The 19,966-nt window shown below is 43.1% G+C and overlaps 1 protein-coding gene across 1 annotated transcript in view; it reads left to right on the forward strand.

Moving 5' to 3' along the window:
- Window positions 1–19,966, forward strand: part of LOC117435613 (cadherin-22-like) — a 209,306-nt gene that overhangs the window by 137,034 nt on the left and 52,306 nt on the right. Inside the window, exons 5-9 of the mRNA XM_034059049.3 lie at window positions 1,757–1,924; window positions 3,129–3,316; window positions 3,965–4,218; window positions 5,276–5,412; window positions 16,761–16,882. Coding sequence (XP_033914940.3) covers window positions 1,757–1,924; window positions 3,129–3,316; window positions 3,965–4,218; window positions 5,276–5,412; window positions 16,761–16,882 — 869 coding nt within the window. The remainder of the gene's footprint in view (window positions 1–1,756; window positions 1,925–3,128; window positions 3,317–3,964; window positions 4,219–5,275; window positions 5,413–16,760; window positions 16,883–19,966) is intronic.

Here is a 19,966-nt window from a genome sequence, read left to right on the forward strand (position 1 = left end):
ATACTGATGATTACTTGCTCCAAAAAGCAATCTGTTACATTTACTGATTATTTTTTTACAGAAGCAATATTATACTTATTACTTATTACTTTTTCTAATAATAATAATAATAATAATAATAATAATAATAATAATAATAATAATAATAATAATAATAATAATAATTTGAGTGCACATTTAAATTTTGCACTCAAATGTACACATAATTCTTAATCTTTGAATAGCCTTTTAATGAATTAAGCCAGTTTCTCAGAACAAGCATCATTAATCTATTCAAACACAGCACATCACAAAGAGGTGAGATTTAATAGCCAGTATCTTCACTGTAATGCTAGTAAGGTACAAAAAAACAAATCTGACACTTCAGGAAAAGTTATTTGCACACACTGTAGATGCACGGTTTCCAACTGAAGTAATAAGAAGTAATACCTTACTGTAATATCTAAAACATTTGATTACAAGTAAACATTTTACCATAATGTGTCAAATTAACAAGCCTGAAATATTTCCAGTATGGCAAAGGGGGTCTGACTCACACAACTCACTCAAAGCTACAGATACTTCTACCATGCAACAAGAAAATGTGAAAATCACATAGCAGACAAACGATTAGATCAATACCATCATCATTAAGAGACAAATCAGACAGCAGACAAACGATTAGACCAATACCATCATCATTAAGAGACAAATCAGATAGAAGACAAACGATTAGATCAATACCATCATCATTAGGAGACAAATCAGATAGAAGACAGACGATTAGACCAATACCATCATCATTAAGAGACAAATCAGATCGCAGACAAACGATTAGACCAATACCATCATCATTAAGAGACAAATCAGATAGAAGACAAACGATTAGATCAATACCATCATCATTAGGAGACAAATCAGATAGAAGACAAACGATTAGACCAATACCATCATCATTAAGAGACAAATCAGATAGAAGACAGACGATTAGACCAATACCTTCATCATTAAGAGACAAATCAGACAGCAGACAAACGATTAGATCAATACCATCATCATTAGGAGACAAATCAGATAGAAGACAGACGATTAGACCAATACCATCATCATTAAGAGACAAATCAGATCGCAGACAAACGATTAGACCAATACCATCATCATTAAGAGACAAATCAGATAGAAGACAAACGATTAGATCAATACCATCATCATTAGGAGACAAATCAGATAGAAGACAAACGATTAGACCAATACCATCATCATTAAGAGACAAATCAGATAGAAGACAGACGATTAGACCAATACCTTCATCATTAAGAGACAAATCAGATCGCAGACAAACGATTAGACCAATACCATCATCATTAAGAGACAAATCAGATAGAAGACAAACGATTAGACCAATACCATCATCATTAAGAGACAAATCAGATAGAAGACAAACGATTAGACCAATACCATCATCATTAAGAGACAAATCAGATAGAAGACAAACGATTAGATCAATACCATCATCATTAGGAGACAAATCAGATAGAAGACAGACGATTAGACCAATACCATCATCATTAAGAGACAAATCAGATAGAAGACAGACGATTAGACCAATACCTTCATCATTAAGAGACAAATCAGACAGCAGACAAACGATTAGATCAATACCATCATCATTAAGAGACACCCCTGTGGTGACTGCTTGTCATGTCACACTGTGCCTATTTGGTAGTAGTTATTTTATGTGCCTCCTCTGATCTATTTGTATTCATTGATCTCTCAGGGATCATTCGCACGGCTGTGGCTGAACTGGACCGAGAGACGCAGGATCGCTACGAGCTGGTCATCAAAGCAACTGACATGGCGGGGCAGATGGGCGGGCTCTCGGGATCCACCACCGTTACCATAGTGATCACCGACGTCAACGACAGCCCCCCACGCTTCCCACAGAGTAAGGAGACAAACGTCCAACAGTGTGTGAGAGCGAGAGACTTTAGCAGCATTAAACAAAGAGTGAGATACTGCCCTAGGGGCATTGATGCGCTAGCAACAGCCTCATTAACAACATTTCTGTAACACTTTAAGGTAACACTTTACATTAAGTGTATCTAATTACCGTGTATTTACATAGTTAGTAAATTACACATAAATACAATATTTTATGCACAGTTACAATGTACTTAATGTGTAAATCTTTCTGCACAATATATGTAAGTACACAATAGTAGCAGAAAAGAATTATCATTAGGGGAATATCGTGCACAAAGATTTACACATGAGGTGCATTGTAACTATTTATAATGACATTGTAATTATGTGTAAGTACACATGTATGTACTAGCTACTACATAAATACACAGTAATTAGAGACACTTAATTGAAAGAGTTAGCCACTTTAATATAAGAATGTGTTATAAACAGGGGTTCACATAACTGGTACGCAGGTACGCATGCACACCAGTACAAAAAAATGTGGACTTTCATATTGTTTTTAACACGCAAATGCTTACCGTCAGTACATTTGTAACAGGAAAGCATTTTTCATATCGGCAGCGAGGGTGCTCACGCTTGCAAGGTCAAGCATATTATCTGGCTGTGACCCATACCTACCTAATCTCCCGATTTTCTATTCAGTCTCACGGTCTCTGGGATCTGTCAACAATCTCTGGGCAACTGAGCTTATTATCGCTGACCATAATTCTATACCAGTCTCCATATTTCACTAAGGACCAGAGGGTTCCAATTCAAATCACTGGCTGCTTTACGGTTTTATTAAAAATAAACAGAGAGCAATAGGTGGAATCACTCTAGTTCATACATCAATCATTTAGCTGTCCATTCAGAGAAGAGGCATGTAGTTATGGGGAGTTTGACCTGTCGGAGAGGAGGTGGAGCTAGACAGCGACTTGGATGATGACCCCTAATTTTGATGAGTACCAAACCATTTCTGCTGGTACTCATCTGAGAACCTAATGACTGATGTTTGTTCTTTAGGAGCTGGAAGCTCGCTGACAACCACTCTCAAGCGCCTGGGTGTAAAGAGGCCATTGGTTTGGGGATCGGAGGATGCCCACTAAAATTTAGCCTGTTGTCCGAGTCTGTGACGGTGTGTCTTAGTGAAGTCATACTGCACCCCCTCTCTCCTGCCTCTGTAGAGATGTACCAGTTCTCTGTGTCCGAGTCTGCAGCAGTGGGTACCCCAGTTGGCAGGGTGAAGGCGGAGGACGCTGACATGGGCGAGAACACGGATATGAGCTACCTGATTAAAGACGAGGAGGGGGCCGAGCTGTTCAGAGTCAGCACTGATGGGGACTCCCAAGAGGCTATCATCACTGTCAGAAAGGTACACTCGCCTTGAAAACTCTACTGCAATCTGTGATGATGTTCGGTACTGGGGTGTTGATAGTTTGATAGTTTTAATGTTAGCCAAGTGTTAAACATTTGTGTTGAAAATATGCAGATCAAATTTACATAGAAGTATACAGTGTAGGCCAATTTATTTTATAATGAATGTTTGTTTGCTGTCTTTTCCATGTACAATTCAATGCTGTGCACATGCAGTCTTATACACAAATGCATGCTGCAGTAATTCAAATAGTGATGGAGGGCTTCTTATGATCTTTTGTTATTGATTGGTTAGAAACATTCCAATTAAATGGATTCCCCTATACAGTACAATCTTACCCCTCCTTCTCTCCTATCCTCAACTATGTGATAATGTAAAGCCCCCTCCAAAGAGAGAGAGAGAGAGAGAGAGAGAGAGAGAGAGAGAGAGAGAGAGAGAGAGAGAGAGAGAGAGCACACCACAATCCTCACCTGACAACACTATGCCACCCATTCAGTCGTGGACCTCTCTCAAGTACAGATTGCTTGTAATAAATTGTGTTGTGCAGTGTTTGTTTTGTGATGTGGATTAAACTAATACTGAGGTAAGGTTGAGACCCTCAAACTCAGTGAGCCCTGTAAACTGACCCATGCTTTGTGTGTCCAGCCCCTGGACTATGAGAACAAGCGAACGCACAATGTGGTGGTGGAGGCAGTAAATAAGCACGTGGACCCTCGCTTTGTAGACCTGGGGTCATTCAGAGACCAGACCATCGTGAGGGTTAGCGTGACGGACTGGGATGAGCCCCCACAGTTCCGGCCACCTGCCGCGGTGCTGGAGGTGCAGGAGGATGCGAGGCTGGGGGCTCTGGTGGGGGTCGTGAATGCAGTGGACCCTGACCTGGACAATGCTCCTGTGAGGTACAACATACGCATGATACATCCCTCACCCCGACCTGGACAACAGAATACATTCCTCACCCCAGCTGCAAATACAACCTATCAGTATCATGAAACAGTACATCACATACAGTGCATCCAGCTACAGGAGAATTAGGGGGCGCGGGGGGGGGCATGATTGAAGTCTTTCAAATCTTAAAAGGAGTTGACAAAGTTAACCTGAATTCTGTAAGAGCAGCACAGTAACCAGGGGCAGAGGACACAGTTGGAAATGAAGTGGAGATACTGAGGACAAAGGGAAGGAGACACTTCTTAACACAGAGAGTGATGAGGGGATGAAATGCGTCACTTTGTCAAGATGTTGATGCTGAATCACTTAAGACGTTTTGAGATCAATCAGCTTCTCGGAATCGGACGAGCATAGATGGGCCAAATGGCCTCCACTTATTTGTAAACGTCCTTATGTTTCTTATCCAAATGTGACCTACAGACAGACAGGCATACCAGATATCCACAGATTCAGATAACTTGTGAGTTGCCTGAGTGCTAAAGAGGCACCTATATACTTTAGAAGAACATAAGAAAATGTACAAACAAGACCAAAATTGAGCTCAATATCTAAGTACTGATTCACCTGCACATTATAAACCTCATCATAACCTCCTTTGATCTGTACTCTCCACACCTGACTTCATAACCAAACATTCTGGTTTAAGTGCTGCCCCACACTGCCTTGCTTGAGTCTTACCCACTCTGATTGATTACTTGCTTACTAAATATCTTGCTATCCCTGAACAGATATCTGTCTAATCCAGCTAGAAATGGCCCAATTTGTCATTCCTAAGCAATGGATGACATTATGGAGTACCCCTGCACTGAGACAGCACAGATAATTATAAGAAAATATTTTAGGAAATTAATCATTTTTAGATATGAAACGAAATTGAGAAATTATGACTTTTTGGCGTACCATTGCTTGATAATGACCTATGTGGTCTACAATTTAAATACAATGCTTATCAATATATTGCATATTCACACTGCTGTGCTATTGTAACATACATTGTTTCTCATTTAGGTACTCTATAGACCAGGGCACAGACCTGGAGAACATATTTAACATTGACTCCATCACTGGTGCCCTCACCCTGGGCAAGATCCTGGACCGGGAGACAGCAGGCTGGCACAACATCACTGTACAGGCTGTGGAAGCAGGTAGAGAGCTAAGATGTGGAGATTACTGCATGGAATCTTGTGGTCTAGCGCTTTTACTGTTACAATGAAACCAGTGACCTCACATACAGAGGGTCTAAGAGAACAGGAAGTGACAAGTTACAAACATGTGTATAAAGTGTATCAGATTATAGCTAAATATAATGTGAAACATCTATAGGAGGCTAGGAGTGTATGATACAAGTCTGGTGAAGACAGGTGCAAAATCAAGGCAGTTATCGTGCTCACAATGTAGAGCAATGGTACTCAACTCCATGGTACGAGATCCATTCCATTCCTGGTCTTTATTCCAACCGGGTCCTAAATTAATTAATTGCATCTTAATAGCTTCAATTAACTACATTAAAACCTGCTTGGCGTAAAAACCTGGATTGGATTAGATCTCAAGGGCTGGAGTTGAGTACCACTAATATAAAGTATATGTGTATATAGGGACACAGTCAGCGCATACGGGTCCATGTTTTTTGTTTTAATGAGGACCCTAAAGATAACTCTGAAAACACACACTTGAAGGTAGTTTACCTTGTGCCTGGTAGAAATGGGTTAATTATCATGCTTCCAGTATCCTTAATACACTTCGTGGAGATTCTCTCGGTCTATATATATGTAGAGTAGGTGGAGATGAACAATCAGCTGTCTCTTGATTTGAATAGATTCAGAAAGGCATCTGTGACCAAGTGCTGTTGAGTGGCGTGTGTGGTGACGTCACAGACCAGGAAGTACCAGAAACAAAACAGTGGATGGGCGGGTGAAGCTGAACGCTACTGCGGTCAGCGTATTAATTAGATAATAAAACAAAACAAAAGATTTAAACAAACAACAAAACACAAAACAAAATGGCGCGTTGGCCAAACACATAGAAACAAATAAGCGTGCTGGTTTTAGCACCAGCACGATACTTAGCAGTTGTTTTTAATCTTTCTCTCTCCTTGCTCTCTCCGCTCCCCGTACTCTCCTCTGTACACTCTCTCCGCAGCATGGACAGCTGCAGGTTCTTATACTCTGGCCGAGGGGTTAACTAGCTGTTAATTATCTTATTACCCCTCGGCCACAGTCTGCATGAGTTTAGTAAGGATGCGTAACTGTCAGCTAGTTAAATAATCAGTAGCTGATCAGCCACGCATCCTCACAAGGTTTTTAAATTATAAAAACAAACAACAAATACATGGCGCTTTGATCTGCGCCGCAAACAAAAATACAAATAATAATAAATATATATATAGGGGCGGGACACTCCGCCACACATGCCCCCCCTTGTGCGCAGCACACATGGCCTTTTCGGCCACCTCCCCCCTTAGTCCCCAAAGTCTCCAGCTTTCCTTTGCCAGCTCCTCCGGCAAAGGAAATTTTGGGGATGGTTTCCAGACCTCCTCCCCCCTTTTTCATGGCTGGCAGCTCCCCTCCGAGGGGCTCCGACCACAATTTCTCCTGCCGCGAAAGTGCGGCTGGGGGAGTTGGTCTCCTGACCTCCTCCCCCTTCTTCGTGACCGGCAGCTGCCCTTCATGGGGCTCCAGCCACAGTATTTCCTGTCGCGAAATTGCTGCGGGGGGAGCTGGTCTCCTGACCTCCCCCCCCTTCTTCGTGGCCGGCAGCGCCCCTTCATGGGGCTCCAGCCACAGTATTTCCTGCCGCATGGCAGGACTGGTAGCGAGCCCAGGCAAAGCAGGACCCTCGGGAGGCGACGGCAGCAGCTGCGGACCCTCGGCGGGCGACGGCAGCAGCAGCGGACCCTCGGGAGGCGACGACAGCAGCAGCAGCGGACCCTCGGGAGGCGACGGCAGCAGCAGCAGCAGACCCTCGGGAGGCGACGGCAGCAGCAGCGGACCCTCGGGAGGCCACGGCAGCAGCAGCGGACCCTCCGGAGGTGAATTCGGGAGGGGAGCCCCTGGCCATGGAGGCGGCAGCGGGAGCTCCACTTCTCCCTCGTACCCTGTAACTGGTGGCTCTCCAAGCGATGCGGAGCAACAGGCAGCCCCAGGCGATGCGGAGCAACAGGCAGCCCCAGACGATGCAAGGCAGGCATCCTTGGGCGAAGCGAGGCAGGCATCCTTGGGCGAAGCGAGGCAGGCATCCTTGGGTGGTGCGAGGCAGGCATCCTTGGGCGGTGCGAGGCAGGCATCCTTGGGCAGAGCGAGGCAGGGCAGGAGCAGTCCTTCCCATGACTGTGACGGTGGAACCAGCAGGTATTCACCCTCTGCTGGTGGAGGTGGCGGAGGCAGAGGCAGCTCCTGCTGCTCTGCCCCTAACAGTGGTGGAGACAGAGGCAGCTCCTGCTGCTCTGCTCCTGGTGGTGGTTGTGACAGAGGCAGCTCTTGCTGCTCTGCTCCTGGTGGTGGTGGAGACAGAGGCAGCTCCTGCTGCTCTGCTCCTGGTGGTGGTGGAGACAGAGGCAGCTCCTGCTGCTCTGCTCCTGGTGGTTGTGGAGACAGAGGCAGCTCCTGCTGCTCTGCTTCTAGCGGTGGTGGAGACAGAGGCAGCTCCTGCTGCTCTGCTCCTGGTGCTGGAGACAGTGGCAAGGGCTTTTCTCCCTCTGGCGTTGGAGATGGAAGCGATGGCTCCTCTCCCTCTGGTGCTGGAAACGGCAGCAATGGCTCCACTCCCTCTGGTGCTGGAGATGGCAGCAACTGCTCCTCTCCCTCTGGCGCTGGAGATGGCAGCAACCGCTTCTCTGCCTCTGGTGCTGGAGACGGCAGCAATGGCTCCTCTCCTTCTGGTGCTGGAAACAGTGGCGAGGGCTCCTCTCCCTCTAGCACTGGAGATGGCAGCGATGGCTCCTCTCCCTCTGGCATTGGAGATGGCAGCGAATGCTCCTCTCCCTCTGGTGCTGGAGAAGGCAGCGATGGCTCCTCTCCCTCTGGCTCTGGAGAAGGCAGCAATGGCTCCTCTCCCTCTGGCACTGGAGAAGGCAGCGATGGCTCCTCTCCCTCTGGCATTGGAGATGGCAGCGACGGCTCCTCTCCTTCTGCCACTGGAGATGGCAGCGATGGCTCCTCTCCCTCCGGCGCTGGAGATGGCAGCTGCGGGGCTTTTCCCGATGGAGCTGGAGATAGCTGGAGCCCTGCCATATCGGCAGCCAGGTAGTGGATTACCATGTCCACAACCTCCGGGAGGGCCACTGGGCAGTGTTGCTTTTCCCAGGCTTCCCATCGCTCTCCATCTCTGGCCCACAGGAGGTTGATCACATCGGGGAGGGCCTCTTCGGCATTCCTCCCAGGCTCCAACAGCCAGCCCCAGATTCCCTCAGAGGAGAGTGCTTTTGTCGGCCTCTGAGCCATCGGGACCTCTCCCCTGACGCCGGACGCTCAGGCTCCTCCATCTCCTGCCATGCATGGCTCTGGCTGAGTGGACGATACCTGACCTCGCCACACAGGAAACACCACCCTTCCTCATCCAGACAGGCCAGGCAAACATCCGCTGTGGTAGAAACGAAACAGGACCTGCGACCGGCCCCGCGCTCCTGTGCCTGTGCCGCCTGCTGTTGTTGCTTTCTCCTGCCCATTCTTCTTCCCATTTTTATTCCTTCACAAAAAAACACTTTTTGAAAAAAAAGAACAAAAAAAATCTCCCTTTGCTGTTCCTGGTCCGGCTCCTGGAGGCGTTGTTTGTCCCACTCAGGACACAATATGTGACCGAGTGCTGTTGAGTGGCGTGTGTGGTGACGTCACGGACCAGGAAGTACCAGAAACAAAACAGTGGATGGGCGGGTGAAGCTGAATGCTACTGCGGTCAGCGTATTTATTAAATAATAAAACAAAACAAAAGATTTACACAAACAACAAAACACAAAACAAAAAGGCACGTTGGCCAAACACATAGAAACAAATAAGCGTGCTGGTTTCAACCCAGCACGATACTTAGCAGTTGTTTTTAATCTTTCTCTCTCCTTGCTCTCTCCGCTCCCCGTACTCTCCTCTGTACACTCTCTCCGCAGCATGGACAGCTGCAGGTTCTTATACTCTGGCCGAGGGGTTAACTAGCTGTTAATTATCTTATTACCCCTCGGCCACAGTCTGCATGAGTTTAGTAAGGATGCGTGACTGTCAGCTAGTTAAATAATCAGTAGCTGATCAGCCACGCATCCTCACAAGGTTTTTAAATTATAAAAACAAACAAAAATACAAATAATAATAAATATATATAGTGGCGGGACACTCCGCCACAGCATCTCAGTGCTGGCACTTAGGATTCTCCCAACAAGCTCAAAGGAAGTGCAAAGCCAAGTCACGACAGATTAATAGAATGATAAGAATGCAATATTGGAGCAACAGAACCACTCTGAATGACAGCAAACACCATGAAATAGTATGAGAAATATAAAACAATGAAACAGTCATTTGACGCTAATGCAACTTAAGAGCTTAAATTCACATAATAGCTGTAACTAGAGGGCATACAGTGTGTACTTGGAGACCCCCGAGGAAGGCTTCTGTATTTTATCCTTGTAGACTCCATAAACTCTGGCTTAAGTAGAATTGAACATAGTTTTGTGACACTGTGACTTTAAGTTGCTTTCCCCCCAGCTGGTGCTGTATTCAAACATATAGTAAGGTGTTACTGAGGACAGCAAACACATTCGCTTTTACATCAACCTCCCAATAGCTCTGTCTCCACTCTGCTACAGCCCAGCTAAATGTATCAGCTTCAGTGCTGGGGTAGTCTAATGAGAGCAGCGTGAGGTTACAAAGCTACAAAGTGTTTACACACACATCTGCCTGCTGTGAGTATGGGGTCACAGAGACCAACAGGTTCCATCTAAAGCTAGTCATCAAAATATCCGTACACTGAGAGATAGACTGATAGATAGATAACAATTATAGAGTAGACTGCCCATCAGATCGAGGTGAAGAATCTCATTTCAGCAGATACAACAATTAACTGATTAACAGATTATTGATCACCATTCTGAGAGTCTCAATTAAACATGTATTGATTGAGTAATTGTCCTGACACGTTGTAACACACACTTTCCTTTTTATCAGACTTAAGCTCTTCTGTTCGTTTTTGTTTAGTGATTGTCAAAATCTAATGCACATATCTTGACTTTCATAATAGAATTACTGGTTGTAATAGTTTTCTCAATGCATATGGTATTTATGGAGCTTTTAAACTGAATCTGTTTGCATTTTATTTGCTTCATGCTTGTGATTTGCTGGCTCTTTGGGTGTAAGAAGGCTGAGCGCAAACCGGTGACCGTGAGCGTCTTAACTACTATGCAACAGAGCCAGGCTCATCTGCATGTGTGGTTATAGATCCTTTAACCTCATCTCATCTCACTGACAGGGGACAGGATCTGTAACAGTAGTGCAGCACACCACACTTCATGTTAGATAGGCATGGCTGTTTATACCAGAAAGCTTTGAACAGTTACAGGATTCTGACATGACTGCTGTCCAAGGTGCTGAACTGAATAATTGTCTGTGGAAAGTCTCTATTTCAGGATCTACTCCAGGGCCATTCTACACCATGTTTAATTGGTAGAATGGTCTGGTTGTCTGTTTTAGGACACTCAATTAAGAACACGGTATTCAGCATATAGTATTGTACAGTTATTTAATGTATAACTTTCAATGTTGCAATGCTTATTTTTCATGATTTTTGTGAACCCCTTCAAAAATAAACTCTGGGGTCTCTGTGTGTCTCCCTGGTAAAGGCACGGGCGTGTGGTGTACAGGGTGAGCCATACAGTCAGGGGAGCCCAGGGGTCTCTGTGTGTCTCCCTGGTAAAGGCACGGGCGTGTGGTGTACAGGGTCAGTCAAACAGTCAGGGGAGCCCAGGGCTCTCTGAGTGTCTCCATGGTTTGCATTGGCATTGCATTGGCTGTGCTCCCGCAGGTTAGGGAGGCAAACCCATCAGGGCCTGTTTCTCCTCATTGTGCTGCAGAGCACCTTACTGAGCTCAAGCGGGCACCTGAGGCCTGGACTTTGTCCTCCAGAGGCTGGTAGCTTGTCGACATCCGCCCTCAAGTTCCTGGGTGTAACAAGGCAATTGGCTTGTTTTTTTGGATAGGAGGACACCCATTGATCCCCATTCTCCTGAGCTGTTGTGGGGGATTACGGCGGTGAGGTAATATCATTGGACGCTCTAAACAAAGGAGAAAATATGTTGTACAATAATTGGGCACACCAAATTTAGAAAAAGGTGAAGTGATATTACAGGACACACACTTATAGTTTTTCCATATTACCCCATGTGGATCTAAGAAAACACACAACCTTATAATGTTTTGCTGCAGCAAATGCAAAAAGACAGGTATCTGATTCAAAATGTGTTCCACACAGAAAGTGGATTCCAAATACAATGGTACAAATACTAGAACATGTCTGGGGTGATAGGAGCTGTCAATCTGCATTACTCAGGATAACGATAGAGCAGCTTTCATTATACATGGTGCTCAGTCTGTTACAGAACAACTAGAACTGAAGAGCAGCTTTTGAATAGCTCCTTGACACAGACATCTCAAATATTATTATTATTATTATTATTATTATTATTATTATTATTATTATTATTATTATTATTATTATTTATTTCTTAGCAGACACCCTTATCCAGGGCGATTTACAATTGTTACAAGATATCACTTTATCCATTATTTCACATTATACAGAGATCATATTATTATTATTATTATTATTATTATTATTATTATTATTATTATTATTATTATTATTATTTATTTCTTAGCAGACACCCTTATCCAGGGTGACTTACAATTGTTACAAGATATCACATTATCCATTATTTCACATTATACAGATATCACATTATTATTTTTTTTTACATACAATTACACATTTATACAGTTGGTGTTTTACTACAGCAATCTAGGTAAAGTACCTTGCTCAAGGGTACAGCAGCAGCATCCCCCACCTGGGATTGAACCCACAACCCTCTGGTCAAGAGTCCAGAGCCCTAACCACTACTCCACACTGCTGCCCCTTAGAATTATATAGATACCTTTTTATGCAAATATCATAAAAATGTATCTAAAAAGTGAAGAAAATACAATTTAAGTAGCCTCTCTAGTTGTGTATATGTCATATGTACAGTTTTGAAAGACATGTTTCAAAATATGTATAATACTTTTTTTTTTAAATCTTATTATAATAGGTACCATATTAGGTTAAAGAAAGCTTTACACAGTATGCCTTACTTTATGAGCTATTTCACCTCAGCTATAATCTCACTCACCAGGTGATAACTTGGATGTGCAAGGCTGAAAGTTAGAAAATAGAAAAAGTATGTTTGCAATAATATGTGTTTCTTTCAAAACTGCACCCGTGGGACCTACATGGTGAATGAAAGCACATGCCTTCAAATATTTGTGAACTGGTTTATTGTATATTTAAATGTCTATTCCTTCATTTCATTTAAATCGTCTGGTCCGTATAACCTGGCTGTTTTTGTGCGGTATATTATATTCATTTTTTCTTTATATGATTTGAAGATTTTCTTCTTCAGTTTCCAAGTACTGAGACCCACATAGTTTAATAAAATATTTTTTGTCCGAGAGCAACAGACGTTTGTAGGAGGATAATTTGATAACTTTCTCCCAGTTAGTAACCTGAGGGGTAGTCAGTTCAGAGTTGCGCTGATGCGCACACAGCATCCTGGCTATTTCAGGAAATCGATTCCATTCAAATAAAGGCTCTGGGCTACTCTGTGATTGACACTGCTGTCGGTTTATATTATTAAAATCTGTCAGCCAAACCTTTTTGTGCCAATTTCATAGAGTCTGGCAAATTAAAAAAATAGAAAATTAAATCCCATATCAATTCTTACCTGTATACTGTTCTAGAATGTGTGTTATGTATGCATTGCTGTTTCTGCTTAGGTCGTTATTTGGAATGTTTAATAACTATTGCAGACAAAGATGATGAAAAGACTTCTCCAGACTCCTGAAGTGAGGTGGGGAATCATATTAACATTGCTCTGTGCACTGAAGCCCATTGGAGAAGTCTTGTGCATCAAAGTATTGTGCACTGCTCCGCTTTCCCACCCCACTTCAATATAGACCTTCAGGACTGGAATAGTACACTGCAAATAACGATCTGAGCATCAACAAATTATAGAGAAGCCACGGAATGAGACATTAAAAAGGTAAGAAATACAATTTTGGGAAAATGTTAAAGGCATCTGTTTAAGATGAAATCCCTTCACATACATACAATAGATGCTGGAAGGTGTCTTGAGGGATGTTAATTAATTGCATTTTAAATATCGTGACGAAGAAATGCATTGCTCGAGTTCATCCCTGACATGCTCAATTGGATTATGTCTCTGCCATGCTCCTCATACTATTTACATGTTGAGTGGGTGCATTCGCTCCTTGAAAGTAGCCATCACCACCAGGGTCCAAATGTCACTGTGTTGGGTGATCTGCAGCAATGCTTCAGTAAACTATTCATTCAGCTTTCCAGAGAAATCAAGGGACCCAGGGTATACTAGAAGAACATGCCTCATAGCAGGGCAATGCCAAATCAGGTAGTCATCTCCTAATAAAGATCCAGGCAGTGTATGTATGTGTATGGGCTAAATGCATGTTTGAGTCTAATGGCTGTGGGCTGAATTGATTAATGATAACCCGGGGAACATCTCAAAAGGAGCTGTGAATATTTGCATTGATTGATGGGTTTAGATTATAATTATATTGGGACTTGAAACCCTGCTTTCAAACATGTGGATTAACACAGAAAGAACTGATTTCAGGGTGTGTATTTTCAGAATGAACTTTTAATTATAAATCAACAGAGATGAAAGGTCACAGTGCCAGCGGGAGAGATGAAAGGTCACAGTGCCAGAGGAAGAGATGAAAGGTCACAGTGCCAGAGGAAGAGATGAAAGGTCACAGTGCCAGAGGAAGAGATGAAAGGTCACAGTGCCAGAGGAAGAGATGAAAGGTCACAGTGCCAGAGGAAGAGATAAAGGTCACAGTGCCAGCGGAAGAGATGAAAGGTCACAGTGCCAGCAGAAGAGATGAAAGGTCACAGTGCTAGCGGAAGAGATGAAAGGTCACAGTGCCAGCAGGAGAGATGAAAGGTCACAGTGCCAGAGGAAGAGATGAAAGGTCACAGTGCCAGCAGAAGAGATGAAAGGTCACAGTGCCAGCAGAAGAGATGAAAGGTCACAGTGCCAGTGGGAGAGATGAAAGGTCACAGTGGCAGCAGAAGAGATAAAAGGTCACAGTGCCAGCAGAAGAGATGAAAGGTCACAGTGCCAGCAGAAGAGATGAAAGGTCACAGCGCTAGCGGAAGAGTTGAAAGGTCACAGTGCCAGCAGGAGAGATGAAAGGTTACATTGCCAGAGGAAGAGATGAAAGGTCACAGTGCCAGCAGAAGAGATGAAAGGTCACAGCGCCAGCAGAAGAGATGAAAGGTCACAGTGCCAGAGGAAGAGATGAAAGGTCACAGTGCCAGCGGGAGAGATGAAAGGTCACAGTGCCAGCAGGAGAGATGAAAGGTCACAGTGCCAGCGGGAGAGATGAAAGGTCACAGTGCCAGCAGAAGAGATGAAAGGTCACAGTGCCAGCAGAAGAAATGAAAGGTCACAGTGCCAGCAGAAGAGATGAAAGGTCACAGTGCCAGAGGAAGAGATGAAAGGTCACAGTGCCAGCGGGAGAGATGAAAGGTCACAGTGCCAGAGGAAGAGATGAAAGGACACAGTGCCAGAGAAAGGGGGTGGAATCAGGACACACAGATGTACAGAGGCTTTTTTAAATCAGCACACAAACTCTTTCTGATCTAATTTTGCAACAGTGTGTTTAGGACCAGGAGGTGGACTTAATACTGGATACAGGAGTGGCCGTAATATTGAAGGGGACTCTACATGCCATCAGTAGAAGAAAATCGGGACTGTAAAATAGTGGCCTTCATTTTAGACTGCAACATAAGGTTTTCACATCCCGCAAGCTTACTGTAGTTTTTGTTTCTGCAGTGCGAGAATTAAAACAGAGGCATATGAACCCTAAGCATTAGCTGTAGCTGGATTGTTTAGAGCCTTTTAAAGCACAGGGCAACACTCTGGATTGCATCACCCACCTATCTGTGGTTATCCCGAATTCCCCCTAAAAATCCAATTGAATTCCCTGGTGCTGTAAAAAAAAATCAACCCATAGCTGGGTTAGAATGACCAACAAATATCCCATGGCTCCCAGCACAGGGTTCGAATTGTTTGGTAAAGCAGTGTTTAAAACTCTTTATACTATTCTTTGAGAGCTAGTGTTGCATCCGATTTTATTGCCCATATTTGGAAGATAGCTTACACAGCCAATACTGTACATTGCAGTCTGGGCAAACCCAACACAGAAATAGATTAAGATGCCTTAAAGCATGTTCTTATTTGAAATCCCTTTAAGGCATAGCATATTATTCAGTATATTAATGTGTTATGATAATATTTATTAAGTGTCCCAGGGGAGCTATGCTGATGAAACTTGGAGCTGCCTTTAGTGGGGCCTAAGGAGGGGTGGGGGTGGAGCAGAGAATTGGTGAGTTAATTTGCTAAGTGAGTCGTAAATGAGAATGTAATGCAAGCCACTTTGGGCTAACATTAGCAATCCACATAGAAAGAAAAGTAGCTACAATTCATTATTGTTGGGAAGGACATCCTTTATAAACATTTTTGAGATAATCTGGGGATCTATGGAGGCTCCTCCCTAAGTTGGCCTTAGTATTAAAGCATAGTGAAAGCATGGTGAAGCATAGGTAAGCATGGTAAAAGTATGGTGAGAGGTATGGTGAAGCATGTTGAAAAAGGGTAAATACATAGTATAACCATGAGGAAAATTGCTAAATTACAGTACCGCGAAAATGTATCACGGTAAAATGCCATGAGGGCTGTCTATCTAAGCATATGTCAGGCTTATATTTTTATGTTTCCAAAGGACAATCTGCAACAGAAGCTGTAGCTAGAAGTATGGAAGCAACAACCAATACTGGGGACAGGTCTGAAAAGCAGTCTATCTAGTTGATGCTTGATGTATTGGTGGTCTCTGAAGGAAGGTATAACAACCTGTAACTGGGAATGTATTGGCTGACCTTGTACCCCAGATGACTGTCTAAAAATCTGGAGGTACATCTTAATACGAAGAGGGTTCCATAACGGCTCCATTTCTTTCACATATATATAAAGGTGTGCTGATTCAATTTAGGAGATACGATCATCTCTCCGATTTGAGAAGGCTGGTTCATAATTGTGTACCCTACTGTAGCGCTGATCCAATTGTGATGCAATTGTAAAGACACCATTTAGTTATTGAGAGTTTCAGCAGGTGGGGATGTGTGGACAGATGGCCATATGCATTACGATGTATTCCTTCATGTATTCCAGATAACCCCTCTCAAGTGTCCAAGACGTCTGTCAGCATCCGAATCCTTGATGTTAATGACAACCCACCCGAGCTGGCAGCTCCTAACGAAGCGTCTATCTGTGAGGATGCGAAACCTGGCCAGGTCTGTACTCCTCACTATGTATTCACATGTGGGTTTGCCTCATATTTGCGTTCAATTGTACTAAATCCATGTGTGTTTTCCTGTTGTTTTAGCTCTGGAATAAGTTTATTCGCGTTTCAACAGCATATTTTTTTATGGGAACTGTAACAGAAATGTAGTAAGAGAATAGAGGAATGTTACACGGTCTTGGCAACTTGTCAGTGAAATGTAGTGTTGCGTGTCAGAGATCTGTTAATGTGTTGGCATCGGGGGCTGTCTCAGGACAATTAGGGTCCCTCAACCACAGTTGGCACCTGACTTGTTTTGGTAGAGCTTGGTCCGCAGGGACTCCCAGTCCTCATTGTGTGAAGTCTCCTTCCCTCTGTCCTAAGTCTATCTCCACTTAATTTTCAACTGTCCCCTGGTCCTGGTTTCTGTGCTGCACTTAAAGTATTGCTTAGGGTTTGTCAATTCCTTTTAAGATTTTAAAGATTTCACTCAAGCCCTTCCTAATTCTTCTTTGCTCTAGGCTAAACAGATACATTATTTCAAAGCATAACAAAATTAAACTGTGTTACATAAAATCAGCTCACTTATTGTCGCTGCATCAGGCATCCAGGCTACTGATCTGACCAATGAACATATATCTCTGAAAGAATATACGCCTGTGGGGGATTTGGAGCAAACTAGAACAGAATCGTTTTTTGTATCTGTGGTATTTTTCTGAGCTATATTGATAGCTGTAAACCTGATTCATCACATGATAGGGTGTTGATTATTCGCCTATGGCTCTCTCACTTCTAATTGGACACAGGTTTTCCATCAGGTCCCTGGGGTACAGCTCCCAAAGCATCTCCTGACAGTGTCCTTGTTTATTACAGAGCTTCTACAGCATATTTTTTTTATTATACCATGGGAGGCTGTGTGGTCCAGTGGTTAAGAAAAGGGCTTGTAACCAGGAGGTCCCTGGTTCAAATCCTGGCTCACTCACTGACTTAATTTGTGATCCTGTGCATGTCACTTAACATCCTTTTGCTCTGTCTTTCAGGTGAGACGTTGTGGTAAGTGACTCTGCAGCTGATGCATAGTTCACACACCCTAGTCTCTGTAAGTCGCCTTGGATAAAGGCGTCTGCTGAATAAATAAACAAATAACATAACATAGTAATAATAATAACATATACATATAACAGTCAGCTGCTCGGTCATCATTAGGTTTTTGAAGGGAGATCTAAATATCTGCTTACCCAATAAAGTGGATATCTGTAAGCAGTCTGGTGTGGCCAACAGGCCAGCAGGCTAACTCCATATCAGGAATTGGCAGTGCTATTGTTTAAAACTAATTTTAACAACTGCTTTGAAAATGTAATGTAACTTCGGCCTTCATGATGTCTTGTGTGTTCTTGATCCCGATTTAGATTTTACATTAAGATGTTCTATCTCACTGTTGCCACAGTGGCAGAGGGGGGGAATTGCAGTGGAACATCCCCAGTGGTCACCCTCTCCCTTTGGAAATTCAGCTTTTAGGAGCCTTTTAAGAAGCTGGCACCTTGTTTTTAAAAGGACATCAGTTTGAAAGCCTGGTAAATAATTACTTATCACAACAAGAGAGAAGAATAGATAACACATTTAATAATGGAAAATGGTAAAAACTGAAATATTGCAGAAATGAAGATGGTATAAAGTATCTAATTAGGTTGCATTGATTTCAGAGTTCAGTTGTTATTCATCCAGCCTAACTTTGCATGACAGAGAGAGAGTCAGAAAGAGAGCTGCATTGATCACTAAAGAGCCAAGCCATTACCTTGCTAATTAATGATTAGTGTCTGTGTGTTGTACTATATATAGTAAAAAAAAAAAAAGTCTAGTCGGATTCAATGACTCTCTCTGTATCATTTGAAAAGATAGGAACAAACAGAAAATAGTAAAAGCATATCAAAGTGTAATACAGCATAGTGAAAGAATGGTAAAGCATAGGTAAGCATTGTCAAACTCACAGAGGCATGGTAAAGCATATTAAAAAAACATGGCAAACCATGGTAAACTATGGCAAATGCATAGTATAACCATGTGATCAACATGGGAAAACAGCAAATTAACTGTGCACATTTACCGTGTAAACTCTTAAAAGGGAATACAGGGTCTAACTGCAATCTGACAACGTTATCTACAGAACAAGGACCAGGGGTCACAAATGGAGATTAGATAAAGGGGCATTCAGAACAGAAAATAGGAGGCACTTTTTTACACAGAGAATTGTGAGGGTCTGGTACCAACTCCCCAGTAATGTTGTTGAAACTGACACCCTGGGATCATTCAAGAAGCTGCTTGATGAGATTCTGGGATCAATAAACTACTAACAACCAAACTTTCTTATGTTCTTATGTTCTTAAGAGGAAGTAATTAGGTACCAGGAATCTACAGCAATGTGTTTTTGAAATACCTGCATATCCTGAAATAGCAAGCAGGTTCCTGGCTGTGTGATGTTGCTGGTCATCACATTGGCCCTGGCGCTCCCATGGGTGTGGCGTCATTGCACTGTTTCAGTAAGAATGGCAGTGGGTCTGGGTGATCCTTTAATTTATACTGTTTGGACAGTAAAGAACCAGGGGGACTGTGACAGAGTTCACCCCTTCCCTGCACGTATTGTATTATTAGGGTTCCGCATTTTCGATTTTTTTTATTTTACATATATTAAAATAGGGATAAAATTGGTAATTGGTAATCAAAAATCACACTGGACATTTCCATCAATGCGTTCCATAAGTTTACCAACAAAAGCATCACCATTTTCTGTCAAATATTTACGACTATTGTCAATGTTAGGCAGTGTTTTACCTGATGGACAATACTGTCACATGGTCACCAATACATACCTCTCTGCAATAAACAGTGGCTGTCCAGCAAAGCACAGCGCTCTGACAAACTCACAGACACAGTCATTCTGCATTCTCTTTTTATTAAAGCGTGTGTAAAAGCTGCATAAATGGATTGCTTGTCTCTCAGTTCACTTTATTGTTTTAGTTTAATGTGTCGCTTGTTTTTCAGTATGTCCTTTTATTGTCAGTGTGAACATGTACCTCAATGCAGCACAATTTGCAACGCA

The sequence above is a fragment of the Acipenser ruthenus genome, chromosome 18 (genome assembly GCF_902713425.1).
Source record: "Acipenser ruthenus chromosome 18, fAciRut3.2 maternal haplotype, whole genome shotgun sequence".
NCBI classification, from domain to species: Eukaryota; Metazoa; Chordata; class Actinopteri; order Acipenseriformes; family Acipenseridae; genus Acipenser; species Acipenser ruthenus.